Raw genomic sequence first — 21,876 nt, forward strand, 5'->3', positions numbered from 1 at the left:
AACACATTTTTTAGAACAAGACACGGAGACGATTCATTCACTCACACAACCTATTTTTACCCTAGAGTACAATTAATTTGGCAATAGTCACACAACCAGAATGGTTATTAATCTGTGCAAAATTAAATGATTCATCTGATGAGTTACAGTTTCATTAGGGACTAATACTATTTACTAATAGTACAGCTTGGGGCTGAATTACAAGGGCAGGTCTGGCTTTAAATGCTACTACTGAAATTGGGTCCCCAAAGTTCAGGCAGCTCAGCCCAGAGCTGTTTGATATTCACCAGGTCTCCCAATGAGACTGAACCTTTTTAAAAAAGATTTTTTTTTTAATATTTATTTTTGAGAGAGACCGAGAGAGAGCAGGGGAAGGGCAGAGAGAGGGAGACACATAATCTGAAGCAGGCTCCAGGCTCTGAGCTGTCAGCACAGAGCCCGATGCAGGGCTGGAACCCACAAACCGCGATATCACGACCTGAGAGGAAGTCAGACGCTTAACCGACTCAGCCACCGGGCACCCCTATAATTCTTATTCTTAAAAGGGAATTTTTCCAACCAGCTGCTCCTTTCCTCTACAAGCAGTTAGGACAGAGCATGGAAAACGCTCTTAGGGGCAAAGCAAGGCAAATGTTTGTTGGGAAATGGAGAGGGACAGAAGCCCACAGGCAGATGCCTGAGCCAGTGTGTTGAGACAGCACCTGCTCATTGCCCCAGTCACACCTGGGCAAAGAGAAGGGCCAAGTCCACCCTGCACACACCTGTCCCGTCAGAGCTTTCTGGAGGCCCCGCACTTCCAGAAGCCAGGACTGTCATCCCCCCCAGAGCCCCAGCCCCAAGAGGGTGGGGTGGGGAGAGGGGAGCATCACCTGTACCCACAGCACTCAGGTGCTACCACCAGCATCTATGCTCCCAGCACCAGTGTCGGGTGCCCTGCCCCCCACCGTGCCTTGGGGGTACCACTCAGATTCCAGGATTTTCCCCTATCTCCACCACTGGCAGCCAGAGGGTTCTCAATTCCTCCCCACATCCCTGAACCCACCTGCCCTTCTGCTGCCAGAGTGACCCCTGCCACCACCAGCTGCTTCAATACCTTCTATGGCTCCCAGTGTCCTTGGAGAACAGCCTGGGCTCCTGCCTGCCTCGCCCCCTGTGGCCTCTCCCGCTTCCTCCGACCTACAGGAACAGAGGCTCCCCCTGCCCAGGGACCTCCCAGCTGTCAGGGGTGACTCTCCCTGAAGAACACTGACTCTCTCCCCAGGCGTCCTGCCTGTTGGCCTGACCCAGCATGCACAGAGGAATCCTGTGATAGGCATGATGCGGGGCCAGATGCAGGCCCCTAACGTGCTGCCCAGAGGGTGGGACTGGCCCAGAAGGCATCCTGGCAGTTAAGTCTTTGCAGCTCAAGAAAGAGCCCGAATGCCTCATCCCATTTCCTTTTATTCAAGGACAGCTTTACGGAGCTCTAACTCACATTCCATAAAGTCCACCTTTGTAAAGTATACAAATGAGTGGTTTTTAGTACACTCAGTGTTACAACTATGACCACTCCAGAATTCCAAGACATTTTTATCACTCCCCAAAAGAAATGCCGAGCCCATCCGCAGTCACACACCCCCCCCCCCGCCACACCCCCTCCTGACACCTGCCCCGTCTGCTGTCTCTATGCGTTTGCCTGGGCTGGACATTTATATCGAGGGAATCAATATGCTCTCAACTTTTTCACCGCAAACACTAAATACGCATCTGCAAATGTGGTGGGCTGTGTGTCAACTATGAACAGAAGGCCTGCATCTGAATTCCAGGAACGCTGGGCTTTAGGGTGCATGAGGTATCAGAAGTGAATCCACATTCTGGGCCCACCTTCTGTCCCCTGGCATCTCCCGCATCCCCTCTGCCGGTGCAGAGAAGTGCTGTTTTAGACGTTCCGTCTCGCTTCAGGGCACAGCGACCGCCCGGGCCCTGTGTTAAAATGCACATTTCTGGAGCAGCGTCAGCAGACTGTAGTTGCTTCTCATGCCCACGGCAGTGGGCCACAGCTCTTCAAAACAGCAGTGCTCAGGCTTTAGCCAGCTCCAGGGCAACCCGTGTGATTCCCAGCTGACCCCCCCAGTTTGGGGTTCAGGAGGTCCAGAGTGAGGGCCAAAATTGCATTTTTTAACAGGTTTCCAGGTGATACTGATGCAGCCGGTCTGGGGGCCACACTTTGAAAACAATCCCTTGCTGGGGGCGGCAATCCCTCCACCACCGTGCCAGATCCCGGGCACCACCTGCTTTTGTAAATAAAGGTTTTATTGACACACAGCCCTTTCATTTATGTATTGTCTATGGCTGTTTTCATGCTGTAACTGCAGAGACCAGCAGTTTGAGCCACAAAACCAAAAATATTTACTCTGGTCCTGTGTGTTTGCTGTCCTCTGGTTTATAGAAGAAGATCTAAATATAGAAATCTCATGAAAAGATCTATTGTCAAGTTGAGACAGTACTTTATATAGGTTTCAAAGAATGGGCCTCATACAATCTTATAAAATCCCGAGAATTCTTACACTTCAAAAATGAATCTCAAAAAAGATTTTTTTTTTTTTTAAAAAGTCACTCAGGGGCACCTGGGTGGCTCAGTCAGTTAAGCATCCAACTCTGGCTCAGGTCATGATCTTGTTCGTGAGTCTGGGCCCAGCATCAGGCTCTGTGCTGACATGTCAGAGCCTGGAGCCTGCTTCCGGTTCTGTGTCTCCTCTCTCTGCCCCTCCTCTGCTCACACTGTCTCTCAAAAATGAATAAACATTAAGAAAACAAAAAACAAAAAACAAAAAGCCTCACACAGAAAAAACAGCTATTCACTTTCGTGCTCCAAGGCCCAGGCGGGAGTCCTAGTCCTGACCACCTAATGGGCTGGACAGCAGGACCGTGGGGGTCTTGGGTTCTCACCTGTGAACACATACAGCCCTGGTCAAATCTCCTAGCAGCTTGTTACAAGTCAAGGGTCAAAAGAAAAATAAAATATTCTAAAGACAGAAAACTTTCTAAACCCTACAATGCTATATGAAGATAGTATCAATGTCCCCAACCCTGAAAAGGTTAAGTTTATTGAAGACATATTTTAAGTTATTTGAGAGAGAGAGAGAGAGAGAGAGAGAGAGAAGGAGAGAGAAAGGCAGAGAGATGAGAGAGAGAATCCGAAACAGGCTCCGTGCAGAGCCCCAATTTGAGGCTCGAACTCACAAACCAGGAGATCATGACCCGAGCCGAAGTCCAGAGTCAGAAGCTTAACCGACTGAGCCACCCAGATGCTCCAAGACAAGGGGCTTTCATTTCTGTTTGAAGCCGGAAAGAGGAGAGAGCAGGGGAGAGGTGGGGAGAGGAGCTCATCTCCCACAGGGGCGATGCCTCACTGGTCTGTTACTGCCCTTGGTCCCGGAGGGACGCCGGGGGTGTTTACGCACCAGAATCACCCGGCACTAAGACAAAGGGCATCCTCCAAGGATGGCAACAGAAGAATGGAGGTGGACAGGGCGCCGTGGAGGAGGGACGATGTTCTCCTGCGGGGAAGGCGTGTCTGCATCTGCCAAGCACTTCGCACGCAGTCCCTGCTTCTGGCAGACCTCTACCCCCTTCCACCAAATGGAGGAAATAACAAAGCCCACTTCACAGAGTCATTAGAGATTCTGCTCGCTCATGCTCAGAGAGCAAACAGCAGCCGACAGAAAGGCTTCAGAAAGTGTTAGCTGCCGTCCTCAGGACAAGAGAGGACGCCAGGGACCAAGGCACATTGTGTCTAGAATGTTCTGAGAGCCCAGGTGAGAGCGGGTTTGTCACAGCAGGAGTCCACATGCCATCTCATGCCATTGAGACAAAAGCCCATGAGCTTCCAAAACTGTTCATTTGAAGATTTAAAAAAAAAAAAACAATTTTTTGTTTACTTATTAAAAAGGTTTTTTTTAAATTTTTTTTAACATTTATTTATTACTGAGAGACAGAGACACAGAGCGTGAGCAGGGGAGGGGTAGAGAGAGAGGGGGAGACATAGAATCTGAAGCAGGCTCCAGGCTCCGAGCTGTCAGCACAGAGCCTGACGCAGGGCTCGAACTCACAAACTGCGAGATCATGATCGTAGCCGAAGGCGGTCGTCTAACCAACCGAGCCATCCAGGCACCCGAAAAGGTTTTTTTTGATGTTTACTTATTTGATGTTTATTTATTTTTGAAGGAGAGAGAGAGACAGAGCGTGAGCAGGGAATGGGCAGAGAGAGAGGGAGACACAGAATCCAAAGCAGGATCCAGTCTCTGAGCTGTCAGCACAGAGCCTGACATGGGGTTCTGACCCCACAAACTGCGAGTTCATGACCTGAGATGAAGTTGGACACTTAACCAACTAAGCCACCCAGGAGCCCCTTAATGTTTATTTTTTGAGACAAAGGGAAAGACAGAGTGGGAGCGGGAAGGGAGCAGAGACAGAGGGAGACACAGAATCCAAACAGGCTCCAGGTTCCGAGCTGTCAGCACAGAGCCCAACATGGGCTCGAACCCATGAACCGTGAGATCATGGCCTGAACTGAGGTCAGATGCTTAACCAGTTGAACCACCCAGGCACCCCTGGAGATTTTTAAAAATTTTAAGGTGAGGGCACCTGGGTGGCTCAGTCATTTAAGCATGCAACTCCTGATTTCAGCTCAGGTCATGATCTCACAGTTTGTGGCTTTGAGCCCCAAGTTGGGCTCTGTGCTGGCAGTGTGGAGCCTGTTTGGTATTCTCTCTCTTCCTCTCTCTCTGCCCCTCCCCTGCACTCTTCCATTCATGAATGAATAAAATAAACTTAATTAACAACAAAAAAAAGCATTAAAAGTCTTTTAAGATTTAAAAAAGTGTTAGTTTTAATTTTGTTTGAGCAACCTCCAAGCCAGAAAGACCAACCCTATCCTTTTAATTTATCAGAGGTACGATGCCCCTGTGTTCTAGAAACACAAGTACCACTCCTGGGTGTGTGTGTGACCAGCCTGCAATGCAAGGAAAATGCCCCAGAGAACTGAAAACGGAGGTCTACACAAAGGCAGCTGTGTGAACACCCACAGCCGCATTATTCACAAGAGCCAAAAAGTGAAAACAACCAGCTCTCCATTCACAGTTAAAGATAAACAAAATGTGTTCCATCCACACAGTGGAACAGCATTCAGCCCTAAAAAGGGAGGCAACGCGGGCACGTGCGACAACGTGGATGGGCCTGGAAAACACGCTCAGCTCAGCGCATGAGGCCAGACGCAAAAGGCTGCATACTATATGACCCGCTCATACCAAGTATCCACAACAGGCAACTCCATAGAAACAGGCCGTAGATGAGTGGCTGTCAGGGGCTGGGGGCAGGGAGGGAGCAGCGAGTGACAGCTAATGGATGTGGCATTTCTCTTGGGGTGATAAAAATGTTCTGGAATTATGGACAGTGTTGCCTGTACAATAAAGTAAATGTACTAAAATACACTGAATTGTTCCATGTAAAAGGGTGAATCTGAGGGTATGGGAGTTACATCTCAGTTTTTAAACATTTTTAAAAACTCGAGGTGCCTCGGTGGCTCAGTCAGTTGGGCATCCTCCCTCTCAGAGTGTGTGTCTCTCTCTCTCAAAAATAAATACACACAAAAAATGTAAAAACTCCAGGGAAAAGAAACACAGGCTGGCCCCCCGGCCTCTGCAATGCCCCCAGTACACGCATCGGGCTTCCTCGGGCACCACACAGTCTGCCTTTAATCTGAGAACACACAAGATACCAGATTTACTTGAAGGAAGTCTCAAAGACCGAGAGATAAGGCGCCCTCCGGGCAGCGAGGACTGGAAGGAAGTCAGTGTGAGGCCACCACGTGAAGCCACAGGACAACCCTTCCCGTGGCATCAGGCCTGGGCTTGTTGGGGTCAAGCACCCGGGTACGTGTCCCTGTATGCCTGTGCCCACGCTGGCCACGAGTCAGGCCCCTGCCTCCCGGACACTTGAGGACCACCCCCTCACCTCCTGGTGACAGGGAAGTCTGGTCACAAAGGGACTCAGACACGGTTACCACAGGGAAATGCCGCCCAGGAGGGCAGGGGAAGGAAACTCTGGGCAGGGCTTCCTTTAAACGTGGGAGCATGCCTTCTAGGACAGGGCAGGAGCCACCGTGTCACAAGCAACCCGCAAGCCAGGAAATAGCAAGTCAGTGTCAGCTCCGGGTTCTAATGCAACCGCCGTGATTTGCCTGCTCTTCCTGCTTTTGCTAGGCCACGGGGCACGTCCTTTCCAGTCTAGACCGGCACCCAGGCGGTTCTGTATTCTGGCTCTCCTTCCTCTGCCTACTCCAGGCTCGGGCTTCTGCCGTGTTGCCACGAGGCCTAGAAAGCATCATTCCTCCTTCTTCTTCTTTTTAAATGCTTATTTACTGTGAGGGGGGGAACGGGCAGAGAGAAAGAGAGGGAAAGAGAGACAATCCCAAGCAGGTTCCGCACTGTCAGCGAGGAGCCGACGCGGGGCTCGATCTCACGAACCGGGAGATGATGACCCGAGCTGAAATCTAGAGTTGGACGCTCAGCCGACTTGAGCCACCCAGGCGCCCCGAGGCCTAGATAGCATCACTCCATAGCGCCTTTCCAACAGGCACGGTCTTGTTCTTTAGAAACGCTGAAGGTCTCTCCATTACAGTCGCCCTAGACTCGCGGCCTCCCCGCGGGCCCCGTGGCCCTGGCTCATGAAGGTGCCGCTGTGCGTGACTTTTCTGGTCCTGGAGGTACTATGACCTTCACCCCCAAGTCCCACACCAGAAACAAAGCAGCAGGAGGACGCTGGCACTGTGACAGGTGTCAATTCTTGACCAGTGCCCTTTTCACCACCTGTTAGGCAATGCACTGGGGCATCAGGGGCAAGGGATGGCCAGTTTCCAACCTCAGGGATGTCCCAGTCCATCGGGCTCAAGGATGCTGCAGGGTCCTCGATTAGACAGGCCCACGAAGGCTACTGTGGGCATACTGTGTCTGGTGGGGAGGAAGGGCCAGGGGCCACTTTGCCTGGGAGGTGGAAAAGGAGCACAGCCTTCCATGAGGCCACGAGTGTCTCAGAGACAAAGCAGGACAAAAACCCTTGCAAAGCCTCAAACACCACAGGATGTTGGGGACCAGCAAACAGCTCTCCAAAGCAGCACTTGGCAATCTGGACCATGCCTCTGAGTCAGCTGTAGACCTCGTGGGGTTTTCTGTTTGTTTGTTTGTTTTGTTAAGTTTGTTTATTCTTGAGACAGAGCACAAGCAGGGGAAGGGCAGAGAGAGAGGGAGACGGAGAATCCAAAGCAGGCTCCAGGCTCCGAGCTGTCAGCATGGAGCCCGACGTGGGGCTCGAACTCGTGAACACGTAATGACGGCCCCAAGTGCACACCTTGTTAAAATGCAAATTGTGGTTCGGCAGGTCTGGGGTACAGCTTGAGGGTCTGCGTTTCTCACAAGCTTGTAGGACCATACTTTGCCTAACAAGGGCCTAAAGCACAGCCGTCCAATAGAAACACAGTTAAGAGCCACACCTAGAACTTCCGATTTTGCAGGAACTGCATTTAAGAAAGCAAAAAAGTGGGGCGCCTGGGTGGCTCAGTCGGTTAAGCGTCCGACTTCGGCTCAGGTCATGATCTCGCGGTCTGTGAGTTTGAGCCCCGCGTCGGGCTCTGTGCTGACTGCTCAGAGCCTGGAGCCTGTTTCGGATTCTGTGTCTCCCTCTCTCTCTGACCCTCCCCCGTTCCTGCTCTGTCTCTGTCTGAAAAATAAATAAACGTTAAAAAAAAAAAAAAAAAAAAAAGAAAGCAAAAAAGTATATATGAGGTTAATTTTAGAATATATTTATCTCACCCAATGGAGCCAAAATATGATCATTTCAACAAGTATACAATATAAAGGAATTAGTAATGAGATACTTTGACTTTTTTTTTCCCACACTAAGTCTAAGATCCAGTGTGTTTTTAAACTTACAGTCCATCTCAATTTGGCCTAGCCACGTTTCAAGTGCTCAGCGGCCACATATGACGAGCGGCTCCCACACGGGACAGTGCTGGACTAAAGGGTCAGGGCAGGAGGGAGGAAAGCAGCAGATGAGGCTGGGAAATGGACAGATGCTAAAAGCCAAAAGAACCTTCTAGACCCAGCTGAGGTGTAATACGAGGGGCTCCTGAGGCCTTTCCAGGAAGAGCCTGAGAAACCACTTAGCGTGCTGGCATATCCACTGCCGGAGTTCTAGAACAGTCTGACACACAGGCCATAGGCAGTGTGCAAGAGACTGTCCGGGCACGTGACACTGGAGGCAGGGACACTGGGAGTGAGGAAGGAGCACCAACACAAGACTTTTAGGCTCCAAAGGACTTGGTGATCGGCTGGCTGTGGAAGGAGGGCAAGCCACCATGAGTGACGCTCAGATCTGGGGATGAAGCGTCGACAGGACTGGAAATCCAGGAGAGACGGAGAAAGAGGGTAAAGGTAAAGGAAGCAGAGTCATCTCCGCCTGGATCACAGGGAGTCTGCAGGGCCACTGCCAAAGTCGAAGTGCACCCGTGCACGTGCACACATGCCCTTTCAAGGAAGCGCTTGATGGTACCTAGATGCCAGACAGGAGAGACAAATAAAGGAGGAACCTTCCAGAGAAACCAACACTACAGTACATGGTGAGGGAAAGAGCCGGTCAAGGCTGTTTGTACGATGGTCACAAAGAAAGGAGACAGTAAGTCTTCTTGTGAGTAGACGTCTTCTTCAGATGGCAAGTGCAGCCACGGCGAGTCTGAGAACTGAGCTCTGGAAAACCAGACGTCTCTAGGGCACAAGAAGGGCATCCTGAGTAACCAGCAGAGAACGGACAATGCACCTGTGTGGTATCAGGTGGTGATTATCGTCTCCTGCACACCAGTCACTGAGGATGGACGAGGGGGACGGAAACGGCCCCCCGACCCAACCCCAGCAGCAGCAGCTGTGAGCTCCTTGTGGCTAAATGGACACAAAACAAATACGATTCAAGCAGCAGCAGGCCTATCTTTCCGAGTCCAGATGTTTCCTTCCCAAACTTTCACTCGAGGCCCAGGACGTGTAAACATGAAGAGAAATTAAAAGAAAAGCTGCACATACCCAAAAAGCACACAGTTGTGTGGGTTTTGTTTTTTTTTTTTTTTTAATGCTTATTTATTTTTGAGAGACAGAGACGGAGTGTGAGTGGCAGAGGGGCAGAGAGAGGGAGACACAGAATCCGAAGCAGGCTCCAGGCTCTGAGCTGTCGGCACAGAGCCCGACGCGGGGCTCAAGCTCACAAACCGTGAGATCATGACCTGAGCTGAAGTCGGACACTTAACCTACTGGGCCACCCAGGCGCCCCTACAGAGTTGTTTTAAAGAATGACATATTTTACCAATATAGCCAGTTTTCCAGAAGTTAGGGCTTTTGAAGATCTATGTCCGTCTAAAAAAAGCTGAATAATAAAACTCGCTATATTTCACAGTAAAACATGTCAATTTTACTTACTTTTATAGTTTATTTATTTTGAGAGAGACAGAGACAGCACTAGTGGGGGAGGGGAAGAGAGAGGGAGAGAGAGAGAATCCCAAGCAGGCTCTGCACTGTCAGCACGGAGCCCAGTGCAGGGTTTGAACCCACAAAGCCATTATATCATGACCTGAGCCAAAACCCAGATTGGGACGCTCAACCCAGGCACCCCTAAAACATGTCATTTTAAAAATTCCAAGGGGCATACACAGAGCTAAGCTTCATCTGATTCCAAAGATTGTTGATGATACAATGTTAGGAGAGTTACCTTCAAGCAATGAGTAATTCTAAAAATTTTTTTTTTAATGTTAACATATTTTTGAGAAAGTGAGAGAGAGACAGTGAGCGGGCAGGGGCAGAGAGAGAGGGAGACAGAATCCAAAGCAGACTCCAGGCTGTGAGCAGTCAGCACAGAGCCTGAGGACCCGGGGCTCAAACTCACAAACCGGGAGTGCACGACCTGGTCCAAAGCCTCAGATGCTTAACTGATTGAGCCACTCAGGCGTCTCCAAGCAATGAATAATTAGACGTATGTGGTATAAAGGGAAGAATTTCAGAGACAGGGAAAATGAATCAATATAGCTGTACCATCAGAAATAAGATGATTATGTTTTGGGCTACTGATCCATCATTTCCTTTATTTTCAATTTTTTCAAGACGGTTTTAATGTTGCTGCCCCAAGAAGAACAATCACTATGCTTTAAAAACGTATAAGCATACGTACAATTAGCACAGATAAGGATCTCCGTTCTTAGGAATGTACGAACATTTGCACAATTAACATAAACAGATGCAGAATTTCATCAGCTCTGGCATCTGCAAGCCAGAGGCAAGGAAGCACCTTCACCTCCTTCGCAAGTCAGGGAGGGTTGGTTACCAGTGCGGTAACCCTGTCTTCCCTCACCCGCACCCTCGCCGGGCTCCCCAGCACCTGACACAGAAGAGACCCTCCTCTCCTCTGGCTCACATCCCCACACCGACTCCACCTTCCTCCGGAGACCTCTCTGACTCGGCACTCATCTTTCTCTCTCTTTCTTTGATGGCCTAACTCATCTAAATCCTGTTCCCCAGAGGGGAGAAATAGTCTGCCATACAGGATTATAATTAATTAATCTGATAAGAGCAGCCCTGCTAATGAAGATTTAACGTGTTACCCTCCCAGGCAACATCTTCTGCACTTTAACCAAGGCAGTTAAGGAAAGGACAGTTCGACTAGGAGGAAGGTCCAATCCCTGACATCATCCAGCACTTGGCCACCCACCCTCCCCTCCGGCCAGTCCCGCCTGGGTGCTAATTACCTGGACTGGGGACGCTCCCTGCCTCTGCCCTGTCCCTCCGCAGCTTCCAGACCATCATCTGCAGGGAGGGGAAGCAAACCAAGACAGGGTGAAAATTAAATTATCATCTGGGAGAAAAGCTAAAGTGGAAGGAAGCCAAAACGATGGCACACAGGTCTCATTTTATACAATAAGAATTTGGGGAATGAGCTACATGTTAATTGGACACCCAGAGTGACTCCTTCTACGAAGTAAATAATCATTCCCTCCTGCATGCGGGTAAACGAAGTGCTATATATCCTGTCTCTTAAAGCCGGATATATTGATTACAAGGAAAAGTTTGATTTCTCTCTGGATTTCACTTGTTAGAAGGGTCTCTTATAGGGGCGCCTGGGTGGCTCTGTCGGTCAAGCGACCGACTCTTGATTTCGGCTCAGGTCACAATCTCACGATTCGTGACTTCGAGCCTCGAGTGGGGGGCTCTCTGTGGTCAGCACAGAGCCTGCTTCGGATCCTGTCTTCCTCTCTCTCTGCCACTCCCCTGCTCTCTCAAAAAGAAACAAACATTTAAAAAGAAAAGAAAAGAAAAGAAAAGAAAAGAAAAGAAAAGAAAAGAAAAGAAAAGAAAAGAAAAGAAAAGAAAAGGTTAAGAACAGAGTGCAAGATCCAGCCTGGAACACAGGCAATGCCACTTAACAGTCGGGAAGACCTTCCCAACAAACTGGAACCACTGTGGCCACACGATGGAGAAGTGACCACTTCCAGCTCGCTGAGCAAAGCAGGCATCCTCTAAACTGGTAGCCCTCCCAGCACCTTTCAAATCTGCCGGACACCAGAAACTTATTTTCAGTAGAGGGGAGAATGACCGTGTGACAAGGACAGGATCAGCCCAAAACAACCAGCTGAAGCGATGGCCTTAAAGGAGTCTCCACGGAAGCAGCCTCACATATCACTCAGCCACAAGCAGGGCTTCCAAATAACGCTTTGGTCACCTTTTGTGTGTGTGTGTGTGTGTGTGTGTGTGTGTGTGTGTGTGTGTTTACTTATTTTGTATTTATTTTGAGACAGAGAGAGAGAGGCAGAGAGAGAATCCCAAGCAGGCTCCACACTGGCAGCACAGAGCCCCGATGAGTGTTTAATCTCACAAACCATGAGATCATGACCTGAGCCAAAATCAAGAGTCGGAAATCTAACTCACTGAGCCACCCAGGTGCCCCACCCACCCACTCAAATACCTGCAGATAGGAGGATCACGGAACATTTGCAGAGAGCATTTAACAGGGAAAAGAGAAGCCAACACAAACAAAAATGCAGCAGAGCTCAGAAACTCAAGCTATGCAGAAAGAAATCTTAAAAAAAAAAAAAAAAACCTGCCTAATATCCTCAAAGATATGAAAGAAAAAACATGAAGCAAAATCAGTAGGGGATTAAAAAGAAAAATGAAAGGAACATTCAAGAGCAACACTAAAAACTTTGTGTAATCAGAAAAAAAGGAGAGCGCAATTGTAAAACTCAATGTAAGGATAAGGTTGTGGAAACTTCCCAAGAAGAACAAAAACACAAAGATATGAAAGAAAGAGAAATGAGAGGCGCCTCGGTGGCTCAGTCGGTTAAGCATCCGACTCTTGGTTTCAGCTCAGGTCATGATCTCACGGTCTGTGGGTTCGGGCCCCGCAATGGGTTCTGTGCTGGCAGTGCATAAGCCTGCTTTGGATTCTCTCTCTCCCTCAAAATAAATAAATAAACTTACAAAAAAAAAAAAAATTTTTCAGGCAGACAAGGTCTTCAAAGACCTGTGTCTTTAAACATATTTAAAATGTATGTGGCAGGGGGGCCTGGGTGGCTCAGTCGGTTAAGTGTCCGACTTCAGCTCAAGTCACAATCTCACGGTTTGTGAGTTCGAGCCCCGTGTTGGCCTCTGTGCTGACAGCTCAGAGCCTGGAGCCTGCTTCAGAATCTGTGTCTCCCTCTCTCTCTGCCCCTCTCCCATTCACACACTGTCTCTCTCTCTCAAAAACACATAAAAATTTTTAAAAAATTATTAAAATTACTTTTCTCACAATTGGGGATGATCTGGAGGATGAATCAATGGTAACTGTATAGGAAATCAAGCAAAGAAACAAAACTACCATTAACCTCACTGAGTATGAAAACTTGCATAGGAAAAGTAATCATAGTTTGTACCACCAGGCTCAGCAGTGATAGCACTGGCCGTCAAAATATGCAAGCACTGACTCCTGTCAACTCGGGGCAAAAGTTAAAGGGGGTGATTTTGCCCCCCCAAGGGACATCTGGCCATGTCTGGGGACACATGTGGTTGTCACAGCCAGAGTGAGCATAGGAATGGCATCTAGCGGGTAGAGGCCAGGGAAGCTACTCATCTTACAATGTACGGGACAGTCCCCCCAACCCCAACAAAGAATTATTCCTGACCCTCGAACAACAAGGGGGTGAGGGGCGCTGACCACCCCCCACATGCAGTCGAAAGTAAGTGTATAACTTCTGACTCCCCCAAATCTTAACTACTAATAGCCTACTGTTGGCTGGAGGCCTGACATAAACTTTATATGTTGCACATACTTTGTATATTGTATGTATTATATACTATATACTGTATCCTTACAACCAAAAAAACGTGATTAAGAAAATCCTAAGGAAGGGCTCCGGGCTGGCTCAGTTGGTAGAGCATGCGACTCTTGACCTTGGGGTTGGGAGTTCAAGTCCCATGTTGGGTGTAGAGATTACTTGAAACTAAAATCTTTTTAAAAAATAAAGAAAATCAGAATAAAACATATTTACAGTACTGTACTGTATTAAAAAAAAAAAAAATCCATGTGTAAGTGAATCTGCACAGTTCAAACCTGCGTTGTTCCAGGGCAACCTGTATGGGACCCTCCATGTCTACGGTGCGAAAGCTGAAAAACCCTCTTTGAACCAGAATGATGAAGTCATCAGATTGGGAGTGTGGCATGCATGGTGGGAAGAAATGGGTCTGGATGGGTGGTGGGAAGGAGGTGTGCAGAAAAAAGGCTAACTCCCAATTTTCGATATAGTTGGAAGTCAACAGGAACAAATAACAAGTAGCAGCAATAGAGAATATAAGAAAATGCCACAAGACATCAGCCAGAAAGTTGCAGTTGTTGTCTGCAGGGAAGGGGAAAGGGCAGCAGGGAGAGCTCCGGGTACGATGACAAGCCCCAAAGAACTTTGATTATTTAAACTGTGCAAGAGCCACTTTGATGAAAATGAAAACAAAACTCAAAAAGAGACACTAACATTTCATCCCTTTCCTTCCATGAGTAAGTAAAAATGTTGCCTTTAAAGCACACAGAATCTGCAGGGCCTGGGATTTAATAATAATAATTCACAATGACAATAGAAAACCCAGGTAAAGAAAATGTTACTTCTCTGTTACAATACAGAACATCCTGCCTTTTCAGAACTTTATTTGTCTGAACCTAAAATAAGGTTAGTCCAATTATTATTATTATTTTTTTGATGATACCCTATTGTCCTTCTACCAAGATACATTACCCAAAGCGAAGCCTTAATATTCACACCAGCAAACAGAAGACGCTTGATGTACAAGACAATGCAAATATCTGATCTAACGAGGTAACGGGAAAACAATTCTTCCAGAACATGTCAGTGTTAGACACTGGCAACGTTTTAAAAAGACCAAAGAGAGCAATGTAGAACCCTCAGCTCTTTCAAAATTCCTTCCTGTGGATGAAAGTTTTTGGCCTGGAAGGGTGGCGGCTTGCAGAATTTCTCCTCCAAGGGTCCCCCCGCCCCCCCGCTCCTGACCACAGTGTTTGAAAGAAGTGAGACCTGAATAAAAAGTCTATTCGGCTTTTCAATCCTGAAATTATCTTGTCGAATGTTTACAGTGTTCCCAGTGTACAAGAAGAAAAGCTGCACAGAGGCCCTAAGAAATGCACAACTCCAGGTTTATTTGCATGCTGACACAAAACAACTTTGGCAAGACCGCAAGTCCAAAACGCTCTCCAAATAGAAAAGCCAGCCCTTCCCAAGCAGGGCGCCCAGCTTCTGTGGCCAGGGAACAGGAAGGGAAGTTAAGAAATCCCAGCTCCTGGGGACAAGGTGAAAACGACTACTTTTAGGAGTGTTTCATTACCATGCTCGGGCAAACTAGTTTTCTTTTTTTCAAAAGACCAGTGTCTGGACACGTTAAGAACGACTTACAACTGAACCGGGAAGCCCAAATCCAACATGGTGTGGAGGTGTGCACAGCTCAAGTGCACAGCTTTTCACAGCACGGAAGCCTCTGGATTTCTAGACCTGAGGTCAGCACAATTCCCGTCTAAGGAAGAAGTCTGCACTGGCTGAAGCTCACAGCCAGCAGACCTTGGGACAGGCCATCGGACTCCCTGACTTCCTGCTCCCGCACCCAACACACCTCGGGAGGACTAAGGACGAGGAGCAGGTCAAGTGTGTGAGGCGGGGACCGGGCCAGGGTCATAGAGACACACGGGTTATGCCAGCTGGCAAGCGGGTCTACCAGCTGAAAGCGGCTTTCAGCTCACGAAAGAAGACTCACCTCTTTTTTTTTCTTGTAACCACACCAATGACGCTTAAATACAAACGAGTCTCCAGAATCCCACTCCTCCTAACAATTCAGAGAACGGTGGCTGGCCTCGGAAAGTGGCTGGGGTGGCACGATGGAGGAACAGCCAGCACGGCACCCCGGCCCTGCGTCCCCGGAGTCGGTGTAGCCCAGCCACGGGCCATTTACTGCCGTCCAGTGCCACGAAGCAGCCGCGCACACTGATGCCGACGGGCCTTCACGCAGAAATCCAGAGCAAAATCCAGAAGAGCTGACGTTTGTCAGTCCCCGATCCCCTCCCATCATCAGCTCCCTCTTTCCTGAAACCTTTACTGACATCTGACAAAGAACTTGGCTGGGGTGGGGGGCAAACACAGACACGTGAGGTCGACAACTCGTCCTGACCAAGGCGGCCACTATCCAACCTTTCCCGTCACCAATGACGGTGACTCAGCCGGGTCCCCTAACATGGCACCTCTTTTCAAACCACTAAGGACGGGACATCAGGCGGTCGGCACCTCCCACACCCACCCACCACTGACGGCCGGTCTTTGCCGGGAGCCTCCTGCTATCAGGAGCTCTAACAGTTTACAGAGGACTTTCGCCACCTGGCTGTGTGACCTCCATCCAAAATAAGTGCCCCGATTCCCTTCCATCCTACCCTCACTATCCAAACTACAAAGGACATTTAAGGACTCTGTCTCATATCCAGACAAATGTTTTAATGGCCTGAAGCCCCCTGAGAGGGTGAGTCAGGCTGCGGGGATCCCCAGCCACAGCCCTCCCACCCTGCTCTAGGGTGGCTGTGTCCCCCCAAAGCCAACCTCAAAGTCGGCGGCTTCCCAAACGAGCTAGCCTTGGGACCACAGCAGGCCCCAATTCATGTCTTCTTTGGTGCTTCTGGCTAAGGTGAGGGCCTTCTTCAGGGAGGGACCGGAGCCCCAATCCTCCCCCCTTAGCAAACATTCCTGCCGCTGCAGGAGGCCTACTGACACCCAGCTCCTGTGGAGTGCTCCCTGACGAGTCCCCATCCGCCCATTTGAAATTCTAGGCCCCCCAGTGACGTTTTAGAAATCAGGCCCCTCCCCTACCCCCACTGATGTTTTACATTTGCTGAATCCATGGAGAAAGGAACGCGTAGAAACAGGGGACCACGTTACCCGGGTCCCCAGATAACCTACATCAAAATGTGGCCTCGGAAATACTAACAAGTCAAAATCTTTGTGGTTTCTTAGGACACAGACATCGTTCCTGCTCCCTCTCGGCCAGGAGCATGTAAAAATAGCAGCACTGTAATTTTCTAGCCGTCGTGAAAAGTCAAGTTACAAGCAGGGGGAAAGGTCCTGCGTGGATACAAACGTGGCTCCCACCTTCCAGCGGAGGTCTGGTGGGACTTCACACATGCACTTCAAATTCCAAGAATGTCACTCCCGGGAAGTTAAGTATCCCTTTGACTTCAAACTAGACCCAAAGAAAAGACTGTCTTTACCCAGTAGCCCCAATGAACGCCCAGAAACAGCACCCCGTTCCAGCTTCATTTCCTTTCTCCAGCTACAAAAGTGCAGATGAAGCAAGTATTTGTTTGACTTTTACTATGTAAATAAAGTCTATTATCAGGGCCAGCACTTGGGAAGAAAACAGCCCCTCACAAAACCACCCAAAAGGCCAGTGTCTTCACAAAGAACGAAGCATGAGCTTTGAAAGCTAAAATCTTTTTTCAAACAAAGGCGACCACACTGTTAATCTAACGAGGGCAATTCTGCCCGCAGAGGACAGACATCTGACAGTGTCTGGAGACTTTTGTTGGCTGTCACACCTGAGGGGGGTGTACCAGTGGCATCACGTTGAGTGGAGACCAGGGATGCTTCCGAACATCCTACCAAGTGCAGAACAGCCCCCACCATAGAGAAGGACACAGACCAGAGTATCGGTGGAAAGACCCTCATTTAATGGATGGGATGAAGTCATTTAATAATAGCGCTGCAAGTGTTTCCAGGACAGAACAGGTGGAACGGAGGGGAAATGGGGACATTTGGGGTCAAGAGCTGGCCCTTGGGGCCTTCTCAGGACTTGCCAGTTTTGTTATCTCAGGGCACACCGTTTAACTTCCCTTTGCCTTAGCTGTTGCATCTACAAAATAGGTTGACAGGGGTGCCTGGGTCACTAATCAGTTAGTTAAGCATCCGACTCGGTTTCACCTCAGGTCATGATCTCAGGATTCGTGAGATACAGCCCTGATGGGCCCTGCTGACAGCTCAGGATTCGCTCTCTGCCCCTCCCCTGCTCATCCCTGCTCTCTCTCTCTCTCTCTCTCAAAATAAAATTTAAAAAGTAAAGTAAAATAGGCTGACAAAACTTGATCTGAAGATCACGGACTGAACCAGCCCTGTTCTTAGCATTTCTTCCAGGGCTAAGACATGCACTCTGATGAGGCTTTCAAATCAGACCCCCATTATCATAAAAAGAGCGTGTTACCTTACACCTGATCAAGCTACCCCCACGTCAGACTCTGTTACACAGAAAATGAGTCGTATGATATCCCTAGGATCTTATCTGTAAAATATTTGATTATGAGGTGTTTTTTTTAATCCAAAAAAACCCCCACCCCTATTAGAACAATTATTATTTGGGCCCCCAATAACAATTGTTATGATGAGCCCCCAAAACTTTTCAGTAGCTACTGAGAGGAAGATTGACAACTTGGATTCATCCAAATTCTATAAGCGGAACAATCTTCCGCAGTCTCTCTCACAACAGCCAATTCCCACTCTAAGTGGTTCTAAATGGACACACTTTCCTTCATCCTTTTCTAATCATGCAACAGTTCATTACCAGCTGTTGCAGGGTAAGCAAGCATAATTGATGACTTAATCCAACGGAAAGGACAGGCATGTGAAATACTGCCAATACCATGCAACACAACAGGTAGTTAAAAATATATAATATATGGGGTCGCCTGGGTGGCTCAGTCGGTTAAGCGTCCGACTTCAGCTCAGGTCACGATCTCGCGGTCTGTGAGTTTGAGCCCCACGTCGGGCTCTGGGCTGATGGCTCAGAGCCTGGAGCCTGCTTCGGATTCTGTGTCTCCCTCTCTCTCTGCCTCTCCCCCGTTCATGCTCTGTCTCTCTCTGTCTCAAAAATAAACTTAAAAAAAATAAAAAAATATATATATATGTATATAATATATGCATGTGTGAGCACGTACCTCTACAAGTATATCCAAGTGTACATGGGAACTTAGTACAGAAGTCCCAAACTCTCCCGAATCCTCTCCACCCCAAGTAAAGAAACCAATTTACAGTCACACTGGAACAGCTACACAAACTAAGCAGCAGTTTAAGGGGGAGACGGATGAGCATCTCAGATGAGAATCACAAACATTTTTAGCCCTGCAAAATCCGGAAACGCAATCTGGAAAGGACGAGCACACAGTGCTAGTGGCCTAGTGACAAAAACTTTCAAAACGAAGAGGAACAACACCTTAGCAAGTAGCGTGAAAGCTAACGGGCAGGCCAAATCACGAACAAACGGCCTCACATGCCCCAAAAAGGCCCTGGTGCGTATTTACTGAGTTTTACTGCCCACCTCTTTCGGTCTAGAATGGGGTCCTTTGGACACAGGGAACAGGAGGCCAGGAAGAACACACCAGGGTTTTTAGGAAGGAGGGCGTGCTCAAGAATCCCCTTCTCCAGCTTCTGGTAAAACAACTGAATTTCAGAGTTTTTAAGTTTATTTATTTATTTTGAGAGAGAAAGAGAGCATGCAGGCTTGGGAGCGTGAGACAGAGCGAGAGAAGCCCAAGCAGGCTCCGCACAGCACAGAGCCCGATGATGCAGGGCTTGAACCCACGAACCCCTGAGGCGAAACTAAGTCTGACGCTTAATCGACTGAGCCATCCAGGCCCCCGGAATTTCAGTGTACAGTGACTTCCAGCTTTCTTATACTGTGTATGGTTAAAAGGCAAGATTTCACCTTAACTAACGTGTTACAATTTATTCCACCTACTTATAATGACAAGTCTAAGATACATTGAATTGTGTATATCTTTTTTTTTTTTTTTTTTGAAGAAACACATGAGATGCTAAAGACCTAATTATCGGGGTGCCTGGGTGGCTCAGTCGGTTAAGCGTCCGACTTTGGCTCAGGTCACGATCTTGCAGTCCGTGAGTTCGAGCCCCGCGTCGGGCTCTGGGCTGATGGCTGGAAGCAGAGCCTGGAGCCTGCTTCGGATTCTGTGTCTCCCTCTCTCTCTGACCCTCCCCCGTTCATGCTCTGTCTCTCTCTGTCTCAAAAATAAATAAACTTAAAAAAAAAAAAAATTAAAAAAAAAAAAGACCTAATTATCTTCTTAACCTTTACCATCAGAAATGCCCTGTAAAACCTTTATTAAAAAGGCACAACTTAACATTCTTTAATATGCATTTATGCAGGAAAGTGCCCTTGCGGGGCAAAGTGTGTCCATCTTTTCAAAGAATTGAATTCGTTAATGGGTTACACATTAGTCCAATTTATAGCAACGATAGCCTCTTTTCCCAGTTGAACATAAATTCAGCGCGCATCTAAACAAGCCTCCTCTCAGACTCTCTGGTTCTGTAAATCTAAAAACAGGAGAAAATGTACAACAGAAAAGTTTGGGGTCTCATTTGCTACATGCACAACAAAGCCACACCACTGCTCAAATTCATTACCGGTGGGGTGGGTTAGGAGTGACTTTATACCTTCCTGCTGCAGGGAAGCAGGAAAGCAGATAAAGAAAAACGAAACAAAACAAAACAAAACAACCCAGCAACTCACCTTCAAACTCTGGTAATAGCCAAGAATTTTTACATTTTAAAGGGAACTTTGTCCCTAGGAATGGCCTGATCCAACCCTGCCCAGAGACACTGACACTTTTAACCAGAAGAAAACAGGATGATGGGTTTGCTGTTTGTGTGTCTTCACAGATCAATACAAGTCCAGCTGGTAAATTTCAAGTTCGATTTCTGTTCTGAGACAAGAGAATTCACAGCGCTAAAGCAGCCTCCTTCCCCCACCACACACACACACCGCGAAACACATTCCTAATTAGACATATTAGAAACTTGTTATTGGAGCTCAAGTCCCCCTTTTAAAAAGGACGCTGAAAGTTTCGGTACGTTTCTGCAGGTATCCAGAACGCCGTGGATCCAGGGCTGGAAGCCGAAAGTCAGTAAATATTGATGGGCTGATGGGAATCGAGAAGCTGGGATGGCGACAGCTGCTAGTCTGGCTTTCCCAGCGATAAGAGGTACAGGTTCAAGGGGTGCAGAACCAAGGGCCTACAGTGGCAAACACAGATCGGGACAGTTCAGTCCACCCCCTGGCACGTGGAGTGGGCCCTCTCCAACCTCTGGGCAGCCCCACAGGTGCAGGCCGCCGCTGGAGAAGCCGGGAGTGACAGGGGACCCAGCCAGGTCCCTTCTTGAAGGGGGAGGGGAGGGGACCCGGAACAGGAGCCATTTAAACTCTGCGCCGCGCTTAGAGTGAGCAGGGCTGGGAGCCGCCGCCGAGCGGCCGGGGTGGCGCCGGGACCACGCACCTATGCGTGTCCCGGTGCTCCGGTCCCCGCAGGTGACCCAGGCGGACCCGCGCCCCGGCGCTGGGGGCGCGATCCGCCCGCCCCTCCGGCGCCCCCACCCCCGGCGAGTCCGCCGCCCCGAGGCCACCTTTGGGTTGTCACCGTAAGGGTCCCGCAGCCGCCTCACCTTGGTGATGACCAGCGGTTCGCCGTGCTCGCGGCCGCCCTTCAGGGTGAAGCCCCATGGGGCGCCGCCGCTCAGCTGCACCTCCACCAAGCGCCCGCCGTCGGCCGCCCGCGCGTCGGCCTCGGCCAGGCGCTCGGGCCGCGCGCGGGGCTCGGCGCCCTCCATGGCGCGGGGCGCGGAGGCGGCGCGGCCGCTCAGCCCCCAGGGCCCGTCCGGCCCGCGCCCATGCAGTCGGGGGAGCCCCGGCCGGCCGAGGGCGAGGGAAGGTCCGTGCGCTCCTGCCGCCGCCGGCCAGTAGCGAACTTGCGCGGCAACTTGGGAGGAAAGTGCCGGCCGGGGCCAGGGAGGGAGCCGGGAGCGGGCGGCGCGGCGCACGGAGGAGGGCGGGCCGGGCAGGGGGCGGGGCCGGCGCGCTCCAGGGCTCGGGCCGCTCGGCGGGCAGGGGGCGGGGCGCGCGCGGGGCTCCCGGGAGCTGCCCGGAGGGTGGGAGGGACCGGAGGGGGCGCGCGCTCCGGGACCCGTGCGGCCGCTGAGGGACGGAGGGGCCAGAGGCGCTCGGGGCGGGGGCGCCCTGGACTGGTCCCAAGGGGGCGAGGGCCGGCGCGCACACGGTGCCGGTGTCGCCGGCCAGGGATGCGAGTGCGCGCTCGGGGCTCCCCCAGGTTACCCAGAGGGTGGAAGGGGGGCGAGGGCCGGCGCGCGCACGGAACCTGTGCCTCCTGCCGTTGCGGGAGCGCGCCCCGACTCGCCCCCCTCCAAAGTTGCCCGGAGGGTGGGAGGGGGCGGAGCGC

The 21,876-nt window shown here is 49.9% G+C and overlaps 1 protein-coding gene across 1 annotated transcript in view; it reads right to left on the bottom strand.

Moving 5' to 3' along the window:
- LOC128774434 (protein Shroom2-like) overlaps positions 1 to 21,478 on the bottom strand; it is a 93,134-nt gene extending 71,656 nt beyond the window's left edge. Inside the window, exon 1 of the mRNA XM_053893518.1 lies at positions 21,086 to 21,478. Coding sequence (XP_053749493.1) covers positions 21,086 to 21,250 — 165 coding nt within the window. The 5' untranslated portion in view covers positions 21,251 to 21,478. The remainder of the gene's footprint in view (positions 1 to 21,085) is intronic.
- Between the last annotated feature and the right edge of the window lie 398 nt (positions 21,479 to 21,876).

Source organism: Panthera pardus, unplaced genomic scaffold (assembly GCF_024362965.1).
Source record: "Panthera pardus isolate Hobbes unplaced genomic scaffold, ASM2436296v1 HiC_scaffold_306, whole genome shotgun sequence".
NCBI lineage: Eukaryota > Metazoa > Chordata > Mammalia > Carnivora > Felidae > Panthera > Panthera pardus.